General features: G+C 36.8%; 1 protein-coding gene across 2 annotated transcripts in view; it reads left to right on the top strand.

Moving 5' to 3' along the window:
- LOC136871800 (aromatic-L-amino-acid decarboxylase) overlaps nt 1–6,716 on the top strand; it is a 151,265-nt gene extending 144,549 nt beyond the window's left edge. For both annotated transcript variants that reach the window (XM_067145399.2, XM_067145402.2), the window contains exons 11-12: nt 1,050–1,250; nt 3,908–6,716. In XM_067145399.2, coding sequence (XP_067001500.1) covers nt 1,050–1,250; nt 3,908–4,114 — 408 coding nt within the window. In that variant the 3' untranslated portion in view covers nt 4,115–6,716. The remainder of the gene's footprint in view (nt 1–1,049; nt 1,251–3,907) is intronic.
- Nucleotides 6,717–12,432: the final 5,716 nt, after the last annotated feature.

The following is a 12,432-nucleotide window of genomic DNA, read 5'->3' as shown; positions in this document are numbered from 1 at the left end:
CAGACAACTTTTTTCCATAATTTGAAAGTCCAAAGGCAGTGTTCCTTTGCCCATATCATTTATTGTATCTCCTGACATGTGGTGAGCAAAGGTACCCTTGTGGGGAGATGGTTCTGGATGGCATAGCTGTTCACTCCTTGTTGTTGTCCAGCATTGAATTTGCTAGTTGTTTGCTCTACTCTGATGGAGGTCCTTGATTCACAACCCAACCTGGGAAGCTGGAAATGAAGATGATGATTGCTCTACCTTGGCCTGTCTATCACCTCTTATCACCCAAGCTAGCCGATGGCAACCTTAATCATCACCACCTTTTACTCTATGGCAGTTGTCCCTGGTGGCGGTGGCATTCTCTGAATCCACGTACTTATCGAGCACTCTTGACATGGTGACAAATGGAAATCCCAGTGCCTGCATGTCTTTGGAGATGGAATGACCCATACATCTGGCACTGATAATCTGGCCAAAATCAAATGTGCAGACATTTTGTATCTTGCCCATCCTCTGGTCAGTTGTTACTCACACGGCTAGTACGAGGTGTGGTGACATCACAGTCACATACTAAACCGTACTATTATATTTACTGGGCCAACCACAGCGCAATTGTGCCCAAATGGCAGCTGTCTCCAATTCATTCACTCATCAATGTACATTCCAGTACATTTATATTCAATGATCTGAAAACAATATAATTAATTAACAACAAATATCTTGCTTTTTTTAGTTGTGCTTTTAACAAAGAATTCTGAATACAACAAAATTAGCTTGCTGTATATTCCTATATTTTCTAGAACATATAGAAATGGTAGGATTTAGAACATTCTATAATAATTAGTGAAGGTAAATGATTTCCAATAAATTTTCTAAATCAGTTCAGACTTGTATGCAATGTCAGTGGTATGTATGTATGTATGTATGTATGTATGTATGTATGTATGTATGTAATCAGTTTGTAATTAATAAGAAGTTGAGTGTTTTATTTCATTTCCTGAATATTATCCATCCAGCATAAAAACAACCATAATGTTATCATTTTGGAATTTACCTTGCAGCACTGGCAAATTCCTTTGGGTCGTCGTTTCCGTGCTCTCAAGTTGTGGTTTGTCCTCCGACTGTATGGCGTTAAAAATCTCCAAGCACACATTCGTCGACAGATAGCTTTGGCCCATGAGTTCGAGGCACTTGTGAGAGCAGATCCCAGGTTTGAAATTGTTGAAGAAGTGATTATGGGCCTCGTTTGCTTCCGGCTTAAGGTATATAAAGTATTTTTTTTAATGAAAACTGAATGGTTCATATATAAAGTAAGTTAATGAGGCTGATAAACACAATGCCTCTTGCTCTTAAATGAAATGACAAGAACTTGATGTTATGTTTTGAAATCAAAAGGATTTCAAAAAAATACTGAATCAAACTTCAATATGCCATTTACCAGTAACATCAAGGCACATACTACTGTAGATAAAAATTGCTGGGTTGGTACCTTAAAAAAGTCCCTCAACACTATTACCAATCAAATCTCCAATTATCTAAGATAATACATGCTGCTGTATCATCTTCAATTATAACTCATGATTATTATGTCCAATGGATGCATGGTACTCACACCTAATTTTCCTAATTCCTGAATCAAAATAATGAATTTTCTGAGAAACTGAAAGAACTTTTTATTTAAAGCTTTCTTGGTCTTGATTACTGGATATATTTGGTATTTACGTTGTGTAAATAAAATGGTAAAAACCCAAATGCTGAAAATAATTTGCAACGTTGATGGACTGGTAAATATTTGTCTGCAAAATCTGATGTTTTTGTGTCCTTTAATATTGATGTCTTCACACCCAATCTTGCAGTATTTCAGAAAAGAGCATTAGAAATAAGAATTTTATCTTAATTTTAAACTGTAACTCACTATAGATCTAATTTGGTTAAACACTGGCAATGTAACCTCTGTCGATGGCCAATCTTTAAATGGTCCCCACCTCCCCTCTTAATGGGGTAGTAAGTGTTGCCCTTTTTTCACAGGCCAAGTCCTTACGTAAATTTTGCTGTATATTGTTGATCCTAATAAAAACACCATGATATTTGCACACATGGTTCATACATACAGTAAGTCAATGAGACTGATAAACACAGTGTGTCTTGCTCTTAAATGAAATGACAAGAACTTGATGTTATGTTTTGAAATCAAAAGAATTTCAAAAAATACTGAATCACACTTCAATTTTCCATCTACCAGTTGAAGGAAAATGGAGGAAAATATATTTTTGTGAACATAAGGCTCAAGCACACAGTATAAATTTACAAATATTATTACATAATTTATTTAATAAGCCTAAAATAAGACAATATCAATCATAAGAGGAGGACATTTACATTAAAACCTCTTCAGTCCTTTACAAAGCTATCTCCAATATTGAAAAAAAATGTTTATATTCACTACTAACTCAAAGGTAATCATTGTAATTTGTCATTTAACCTTTTTTGAACATGTTATACTAAAATCATGCATTTCCTAACTGCATTTTCCCCAGGAAATTTATGGCTGAAGATGTTCTCTGATTCTGCAATGGATCTGATGTTTTGGTAGTCTTCTTAATCCGTTTAGCCTTCACGTTTGGTTTTTCCCTCAGACTCAGCAGACTCACCTCAAGGGCAGTGTCCTGGAGTTTGAGACTGGGTTGGGGGATACAACCAGGGAAAATGACCAGTACCTTGCCCACGCATCCTCACCTTCTATGCAGAACAGGTGCCTTGTGGGAGGATGGGAAGATCGGAAGGGATAGACAAGGAAGAGGGAAGGAAGCGGCCGTGGCCGTACGTTAGGTACCATACTGGCATTTGTCTGGAGAAGAAGTGGAAAACCATGGAAGACCACTTTAAAAATGGCTGAGGTGTGAATCGAACCTCCCTCTACTCAGTTGACCTTCCGAGACTGAGTGGACCCCGTTCCAGCCCTCGTATCACTTTTCAAATGTTGTGGCAGAGCCGGGAATTGAAGCCGGGCCTCCGGGTGGCAGCTGATCACACAAACCACTATACCACAGAGGCGGAATGTTTTGGTAGTATTCATGATCAATTGGTGGAACGTAATCCATCAGTTCCTTTAAATATTTCAGTTTTGCATGATTTATGGAGCTTGGACCATGCTATTTGGTGAGGAATATTGTCACACAACAAAGTGAGGGTCTGCCAACCAATTTTGATTTTTAAGTTCCACAGAACCATAAGCCTCTTTTCACCATAATTATACTTTAAAAAGGGCTTAAAAAGTTAGTCTTTGGTTACTTTTATTATTGTTGTTGTTGTTTTTATTCTCAGTATTGAGTGCCAACATAACTGCTGCTCAAGTACTGCAATACTGATATGGTTAAATACTTATCAGATTTTTACTAGATTATAAGCATATTATCTTTGTAAAATATTCTGTTCTATAGAACTGAAATATATTGGTATTATCTATCATTATAAGAGTCAATCACAAATATACTTTATAATTTAGAACATTATTTACTGCATTGGTTACCATGTTTATACACTAGTTCCACTACTTGCCTCTAGAAGGCAGATGTATTGCAGCAGTGGCATAGCCCGTTCTTGACATTACAGATGATGCGAATCCAGAAACACAAGAACTTTATTTAGCCTTTTATATTTAACCTAATATGATTGCAGAAGGATAGCCTACCATCATGACAGATACATCTCTTATCCAACAATGGATGGTATCATTTAACTCTATTTGTTTAATTTGGAGGGTTAACCCATCTTTCTGGGCATGCCTTCAATTCAGCTTGTATGTAAACTTATTGATGTCACATTTATATTCACCATACTTCAACGAAAGAGATTAAGAATATAAATAAATTTGAAACCATTTGTGAATTAACATACAGTATTATGTATTATGTTGCAGGGCTCCAATGAATTGAACGAGAGTTTATTACGGCGCATCAATGGACATGGACTTATTCACTTGGTACCATCAAAGATCAAGGATACATACTTCCTGCGTCTAGCAATCTGCTCACGGTTTACAGAAACCAAAGATATTGAACTCTCCTGGAATGAAATACGTACCTTGGCTGACGATGTACTTGCTGAAGGAGAACCAGGCAAATGACTGTAGCTGTATCAACTCTTCTTCCAGTTGTGCTTTGCATTTAAATCTGACTGGGATTGTGCAATTTGTTAAATACCGTTATTTATTTATTAGACAACATTTTTTAATTTTTATTGTGCTCAAAACTAGCGTTTATTATTTGTATATGTTTTACATTTATTTGTTATTGTTTCCGAAGAGAGGTTATTTTGCAATTAGTTGATCAAGATGGTACACTAATGGAACACTTAAAGTGATAGACTTTGCTGTACGTGGAAATACTATATATAATTCTAAGATTATTGCTTGAAATCCTGAGGGGAAAAAAATCTTGATATAAGTATCACTAAATTCATGCATAAACCCAATTAAAGTTCTAAGTAAAAATAGAGATTTCTTCAGTGCATAAATGTTCCCAATGTTGCAGAAAACTAAAATTCTATAGTTAAAAGATATGGATTGATGTAAATACTGTACAAGATTATTGTTATTTATTTTTACCTAGGATATAAGTGTTTGTAAATACACATGTACAAGGAATTCATGATGTACATAGGTAACATTAGAATTAAGTTATAAAGTTACTGCAATTTAATTGGTCAACACATTCTTTTTAAAATCTCTCCGGTTGTTCTTGAATTTTGTAATAACTCGTAATTATTACGACTCCCAATTTAAAGCATACAGCTCAGAGTTTAAGAGAGAGTTGCTTTTTCCTTCCTTGTATAGAATGGGATACTATCAGTCACATAATTCAATCTGCTACATGTGCCATGACACCACCATGGAGAAGTCGACGAGTTTGGCCTAGGCCAGCTGTGATTTTCAGCAGCTGACCTGAGTGGATTTTATTTCCTGCTTTCTTTCCATTCTCAGTCCAGCCTAAATGCTGAAGATAGTGTGTAACTTCAAATCCTAGACCATCTATCCCAGCCCTTTTCTCAAGTAACACCTTTGTAGACACACTTGGCTCCAATTTTCAGATATGTTCCAGCTAGCCTTATGCTCAAGTAGTTGTAAGCCTGCCCAGAGGCCCCACGATTGATCCTGACCAAGTCAGGGATTTTTACCTGGATCTGAGGGCTGGTTCGAGGTCCACTCAGCCTAAGTGAGAACAACTGAGGAGCTAGCCGACGGTGAGCTAGCGGTCCTGGTGTAGAAAAATAAGAATAACAGCTAAGAGGATTCATCACACTAACCGTGTGTCACCTCATAATCTGCAGGCCTTTGGGCTGAACAGCAGTCACTTAATAGTCTTTGTTAAGGTTGCACCATCATGGAGTTAGTTTGTTTTTCAGATATGTTCTACACAACATTTAAGTTCCTGTAGTTTATGATCATGATCACCCTAGCTGTTAAATCAAATGACATTTGTCATTTGAGAAACATGAGTGTTTCATTAAAGTGTACAAAAAATTTATAATCCACATCACGTTAGACTTTGAGGTACAATCAGTAGTAAGAAAAGTAACAGAATTAAATTATTAAATTTCATTGTGTGAAAGAAGAAATCTTAAAATAATTGCTCTGTATTACACTGGAGATTCAGAGGTCAATTAGATGAGCAATTATACGATTATTGGGTCCTCCCCTGACAGCAGGTCAATCAGGGAAGTGTGATAAATGAGATCACTTTTCTACATACTTATTCTTGTTTAATGAGAGGCCAGTTTGAGTATCACTTTCAAAAACAGGTCTGAAGGTAAAATTCTAAGACTCTGGTGTTTCATAACATCACCAGTAGTTAATGGTACACTGAAATTATTACAGATCTATGGGATATGGAATGATATAATCAAACAATACTGTTGTTGCAAAATTAATCACACTGCATTATTACATACCGTATCTTTTGGAACATGGAATAATGTAAGCAAATAGTAGGTTACCAGACTATCTGGTGCAAAATTAGAAAATTCAATACAGTCTATCGTAAAATGCGTTTGCTTTTCATTAAGCATAATTAATCCAGGAAATATATTAGTAGACATGTATCACACAAATACTTTTTGCTCTATTCTTGAAAACATTGTGATGGCATGAGCCAGCCTGTATTGTTTGCTATTGGTGGAAATTAACTTCTTTTAGAGTATAATGAAATAAAATGTATTCACGCATTTCAAACTCAATATGTTGATGAATGTGGTATTGCACTGTATGCCTCAAAAGTGCACTACCATTTACATTACCAAATCGAGAAGCTAAGTGAGATACACAACATGATTGTTGTACATCCCATTACATAAAAACAAATAATGTGTCTATATTAGGGTTTGTTTTTTTACTTATAGAATAGCTGACTCAGGTGTACCATCTTGTTTTTAGTTAGTAAATGTTTTATTATGTGGTGAAAGTAGGAAGCCAAAGTTACATTCTGATTTCTCTCAATGCATTGTTTGCTTTGCGATACATGTACCTGGTGTAATGCAGTTCTGTAAGTGTGATATCCAGATGTTATATTCTCCTTCTTTAGATACTGTTGAACTGCTGCATGTAAGCCAAGTTGGGACCATTTTAAATGTAAGAATTGTGAAATTTGCTGTATCCTAAATGTAAATCTGTGCAAAGTATGTAAATAATTTATTTTATCCTCATTAAAGTGTATTCGGCATATTGAACAAGAGAGAGTTTTAAATATACAGGGTAGGAGGGTGTACATTTAAGTCAGAGTAGAAGTGTACTGATTGCATTGCATGCAAACCAGGAAGTGGCCTCCACTCCAATCAATTATTGTTAGCAGTCTTATTAAGGGATACTTTCTCCAAGTTGACTGCCAACATTTAGGGGACTGAATATGACACAAGAAGAAGAAGGAGAAGGAGAAGGAGGAGGAGGAGGAGGAGGAGGAGGAGAAGAAGAAGAAGAAGAAGAAGAAGAAGAAGAAGAAGAAGAAGAAGAAGAAGAAGAAGAAGAAGAAGAAGAAGAAGAAGTAGTTTTTTAAAATTTTCTGTGGCTTTTTCTAGCCTGGTGCAGCCTTTGTAAGACAGACCCAACAATGAGGGTGGCTTGCATCTTCCATGTGTAGGAAACTGCATGTTATTGTACTGTAGTGGAGGATAGTGTTGTGTGCAATGTGAGAGTTGCAGGGATATTGCGGACAGTACAATTACTCAGTTTCCGAGCCAAGGGAATTAACCATTTAAGATCAAAATTTCTGACCTGACCGGAATTTGAACCCAGGGCCCTCTGAACCAAAGAGCACTGTTCTGACCATTCAGCCAAGGAGCCTAGTGATGGTGGTGGTGGTGGTGGTAGTAGTAATGACAAATTTTCTACATTCTACTATAGATGTGAATCAAATAAGTCTGGTCTATTGCATGTTACTGACCCTGTAACAGTCTATACTAATGGTACCTGTAGAATTCCTGCATGTACAAACTGCAATGAAGCACAGTGACATCATCATTAGCTTCCCATCAAGGTGGCTGTGGTCTGCATCCCAGCCAATGCATGTGGGATTTATGAAATAAAAACTCACGTCCCTGTGTTTCATGCCTTTGCTGGCAGGATGTAGTGTTTACAGTGCACTATGTCTTCTGATATGGGCTAGAATAAATTTGTTACTTTCATTGCCCTGTCTCAGTCTCCTCCTTGGCTTTGACAATATGAAAGTGACCGAGGTATGAGCGATTCTAGTAACACCGTTCCTTATGCAGCCAGTCCCTGTTATGAATGGTGTGAAAATATCGTTCATAGGGTCAGTTGGTGCATGCATTTCAGTGGGCTTGGCAGACTGATATGTAATAGCAACTTCTGACTCGGTGAGGAAAGCAACGGAAAACTACCTCACTCCTCATTTCCCTAGTATGCCTCTTCAGTGAAACCTAGGCTATCTATGACAGCTGTTGGTGGAGCTGTAGAGGATCAAACCAGCCTTTGGGCTGAATACCCAACAACATCCCTGTGTTTCGAATTCCACAAAAGAAACTGGAGATCCTGTGGCTGTGTTAACGATATCAACAGTTATTTAAAACTACAAGATAGTTGCTTATTTTACAAAATACAATGAGATTTAAGAAAAAGTTCAACAATAAATGCAATAATTGAAGTGGTCGCTAAGTCAGTTTTTGTGAATTTTGCATTTGATGGATCGATACATTGTATTTATAGTATTGTATCATTTGAAATGTACTATGCATCTCAATCAGCCCAGTCCTTGCCTACAGACACAATGATTTTTGCATGGTATCCAAGAACTCTCTCAGTTCACTGGCTTGTGTAAAACAAAATTTGCTCAGTCATGCACTGCATGTTGTGACCAGTTGACCATGTTGGCATGCTTAGTGAGGAAGAAGCATATATTTTGAGTGTGTGCTTACTATTCAGTTTTTATATCATCTAGTTGCCTCAGACCACAATAGTAAGATTATGAATAACATTATAATGAGAGCTTCTTAACCAGGTGTATTCTTAGGGTTAAGTAGATGTTTTCATATTGGCTAATAAAATATTATACAGTCTCTATGAAATATCAGAGGTGTTAGATTTAAATTGGTATTCAGGAGCAATAACCACAACCACTGTTCTCGTAAACTGCACTTTAATTTATATAACTTCAAAATTTGATTAGCAGTAATTTATTTTAGGTTATAGATACACAGGAGTACAACACTCCAGTAACAATTGCTGATGGAGGCATGAAATGCATATGTTGCGCAACACCAAAAAGAAAACAGAAACCAAAAAAACCAAAAACGTACATACAGATTAGATGATAAGGTACCAAGCATTCATTGTCCTCACAAAGAAGATAATAAGCTTGGATAATACACTTTAAGTTTAACTAAAAGAGATGAAGGAAATGTTACTGATTAAATACATGGACATTAGAGACCCAAAACACAATTGCAGAAGGAAGGAAAGATCAACAAGAAGTAGACCTCTTCAAATCAAATAGTATGGTTTTACAGAGAAAAGTAGGGTGACCAACTCTAAATTTTCAAATGGAGGACAGACTCTTAACAAAAGGAGGACTTCTCATAAAATATTCTAAAAATGGAGGACAAATGGAATTTTAATATTTACATACAAAATTTAGTATTACATGCCTTATAACTGTTATGCTGATGAAGATGCTGAATATTATTATTATTATTATTATGCATTCAATACCTGTTAAAGTGGTGTAACCCTATGATGGAAGAATTTAAGTGTTTCAAATGGATGAAGCTTCATAGTATGAAAGACATTCAGTTTGAAGATGTTCTTCCTTGTCTCGAGTATTTGCAATCTAAAGGTGTGGAGATAGATGATTCTGACTTTTTGAACAATTTTGCAATGTTCAGAATGACACTAGCAGTTCAGAAATTGATAAACATACAACATTAGATAAGCAGTGGTGTGAGTTTTTCAAATATAGCCCCGACATTGAAACATTTAGTGAGCTGCTTAAAATTTGTCAGTTTTATTTTGCTATTCCAGGTTGCAATGCAACCCTTGAAAGAGTGTTTTCCCTGATTAATACACAGTGGTCAGAAGAAAGAAACCATTTGCTGACCGAGTCGCTTAAGGGTATAATAGTGAAGTACAACTTTAAAAGTTGTCATGTGGAGAGTTTTACAACTATTTATTACAAGAAAATAATTCAGCTTTGCTGTTGAAAGTTGGTGCAGTCGATAAGTATCAGCATAAAATAGCTACAACTTCAGCATCTTCATCAACATAACAGTTATAAGTATATAATGATCTAACCTGTTACGTCTCGATATAATTCTGACAGCTCATTTCTGTATTTGAAAAATAACATCAAGTTTTGATTTGTAGCAGCCCCAGAGACCACTAGCATATGAGATGACTATACTAGACTTAACTACAGTTGGCGTGTGACAGGTAAGGTTGGAGGGAGGACCATTGCACGTGCCATTTCACGATGTTGCCACATTCCAGCATTCCTTTCTACATTTTCTTACCCCTCGCTTCCGGCTCACGTGTTCCCTCCTTCATTCTGACCGCTGTGACATGAACTGGTCTTTCTTCACATTCTTGTTTTCCACTGTAATGGGAGTGATCGCACATGGGACAAATTTTGCTGTGACTGTGACTGACTTGGTCTCATGTTGCGTTATTTTTAACAGGGATTGACCCGATAAGCTCAGACAGTAGAGAGCTGGCCTTCTGATCTCAACTTAGCAGGTTCGATCTTGGCTCAATCTGGTGGTAATTGAAAGTGCTACAGAATGTAAAATCAATAACATTATTATACTTTAACAGGGATGGTACCTATAGCCTGACAAATCCTTCAACATGCCCTTTGTCCTATACTTTGTCTCTGTACACCTTATTGGCATAAGTACAGGACGAAAAAACAAATAAGAAAAAGTGAGTTCAAGGGGAAAAGGGTGTGCAGAGAGGATGGGGAGTCATAAATCATGTGTACTCTTTTCCACACCACCCAGCAGTAGAGTACCTGGAATGTTTCATCGTACTCGAAATATATATTAAAATACAATGATTGTATGTACGTACGTAAATAGTATTTAAAATACAATTAGAAACTTACTATCGGCCACAAGACGGAAATAGAATGCCTCTTACGCTGAACTGCTTGCGACAATATCTAACTCACAACTGAAGTGAGAGGTTTGGCAACTCCCAGCAAGACGAGCTGCCCAGAAGTTTTATCTCTATGGCAACCGCAGTCGCCCCACTGCCGTTTCCATGGCAATCATACCGTCACTCCCTTTATCCCGCCCCGGCAGGCAATAAACGGACCTCTCTCTAAGAAATGCCAAATGCCAACTTTCATTATTACCAGTATAAATGGAATTATATAAAATATTCTATTCTAAAATATTTTTCACTACAACTATTAGACAAAATCCTTACGGCAAAGCAAACACAACTCTGAGACTTCCCTACCTTTTTAATGTGACAATCCCATCTTAATTTTTCATTTATATGGGCACCTAAATATTTTATGGTCAATGTATTTTCAATTGCATTTGATATTAGGTTATATATTTTGCAGTTTTGTCATGGTAGTTAGATGCCTTGAATTCCATATATCGAGTCTTTTTCAGGTTCAATGTTAATTTATTTTTGCTGAACCATGATTCTACCCTGCATTTCTGCAGACATAGGGTCAGGATGTCCAACTCGTTGGCTGAATGGTCAGCATACTGGCCTTTGGTTCAGAGGGTCCTGGGTACAATTCATGGCTGGGTCAGGGATTTTAACCTTCATTGGTTAATTCCAATGGCCCGGGGGCTGGATGTTTGTGCTGTCCCCAACATCCCTGCAACTCACATACCACACACAACACTATCCTCCACCACAATAACACATGGCAGATGCCATCCACCCTCATCGGAAAGTCTGCCTCACAAGGGCTGCACTCGGCTAGAAATAGCCAAACGAAATTATTTAGTGTCAGGATTATTAATAATTATGTTTGTATCATCAGCATACAGAATTGCAGTTTCTACTTGATTGTGAGGAAGGTCATTCACATAGATCAAGAAAAGAACAGGCCCAAAAATACTACCCTGAGAATGATATGTCTCGTTATGCCCTTTACTGTTACAACGTGTAATTTCAACAAATATAACACGGAATAAAATATAAACAATTGGTACAACTTATTTGTGGGTATCGTCATTTTGCGTAAAATTCCGGCGTGAAATTTTTTCTGAAAAGTCGAATAAGGTACATCAGGTAGGTAAGTTGGACACGTGGGTTTGAAGTACCAACACCCGACACTGACTAATAACAAACAAATTAAGGTTGTTAATAAATTTAAATATCTTGGAGAGATTATAACTTGGAACTTAAAAGAGAAAATATCAGTTGAAAACAGAATTAAAACAGGTACAACACCCATTACGAGCTGACAATACGACCTGAAGTGGAATAAACTTGACCTAATAAAAATACAATTCATGCAAGTACTTAATAATGACATACCGGTAAAAAAAAAAAATCCAGCACGAGAAGGGCCGGGCATCGAAGGAGGGACCCTGCTAAATTTCACCAAACCGTTCGTATCCAATCTTGTACAAATGACATATCCATTCACCCTTTTTCTTGGATACGAATGCGGAAATTTTACTTTAGGCACTGTTTTCGTTTTAGAGCAACATAAGGTGAAAGCTTTCTGCCATCAGCTATTACAGCAAGCATTGCAGTACATTGTTATTTTCCACTTCTGTTAGTGCGTACGATAACAATTGATGTCCCTTTCTTATCGATTGTTCGTCTTTGTGGCATATGCCTATATGTAATTTGTGGCATATGGAAACTGATAAGATGTCAGAACTGCGGTTCCTATTTGCAAGATCAAATATTCCTTTATTTAATGCTTCTCAATCACAAAGCAATGAAAATCAATTTTTTTGGTTGAA

The sequence above is a fragment of the Anabrus simplex genome, chromosome 4 (assembly GCF_040414725.1).
Source record: "Anabrus simplex isolate iqAnaSimp1 chromosome 4, ASM4041472v1, whole genome shotgun sequence".
Taxonomy (NCBI): Eukaryota; Metazoa; Arthropoda; class Insecta; order Orthoptera; family Tettigoniidae; genus Anabrus; species Anabrus simplex.
This window is presented reverse-complemented; position numbering and strand designations above follow the sequence as displayed.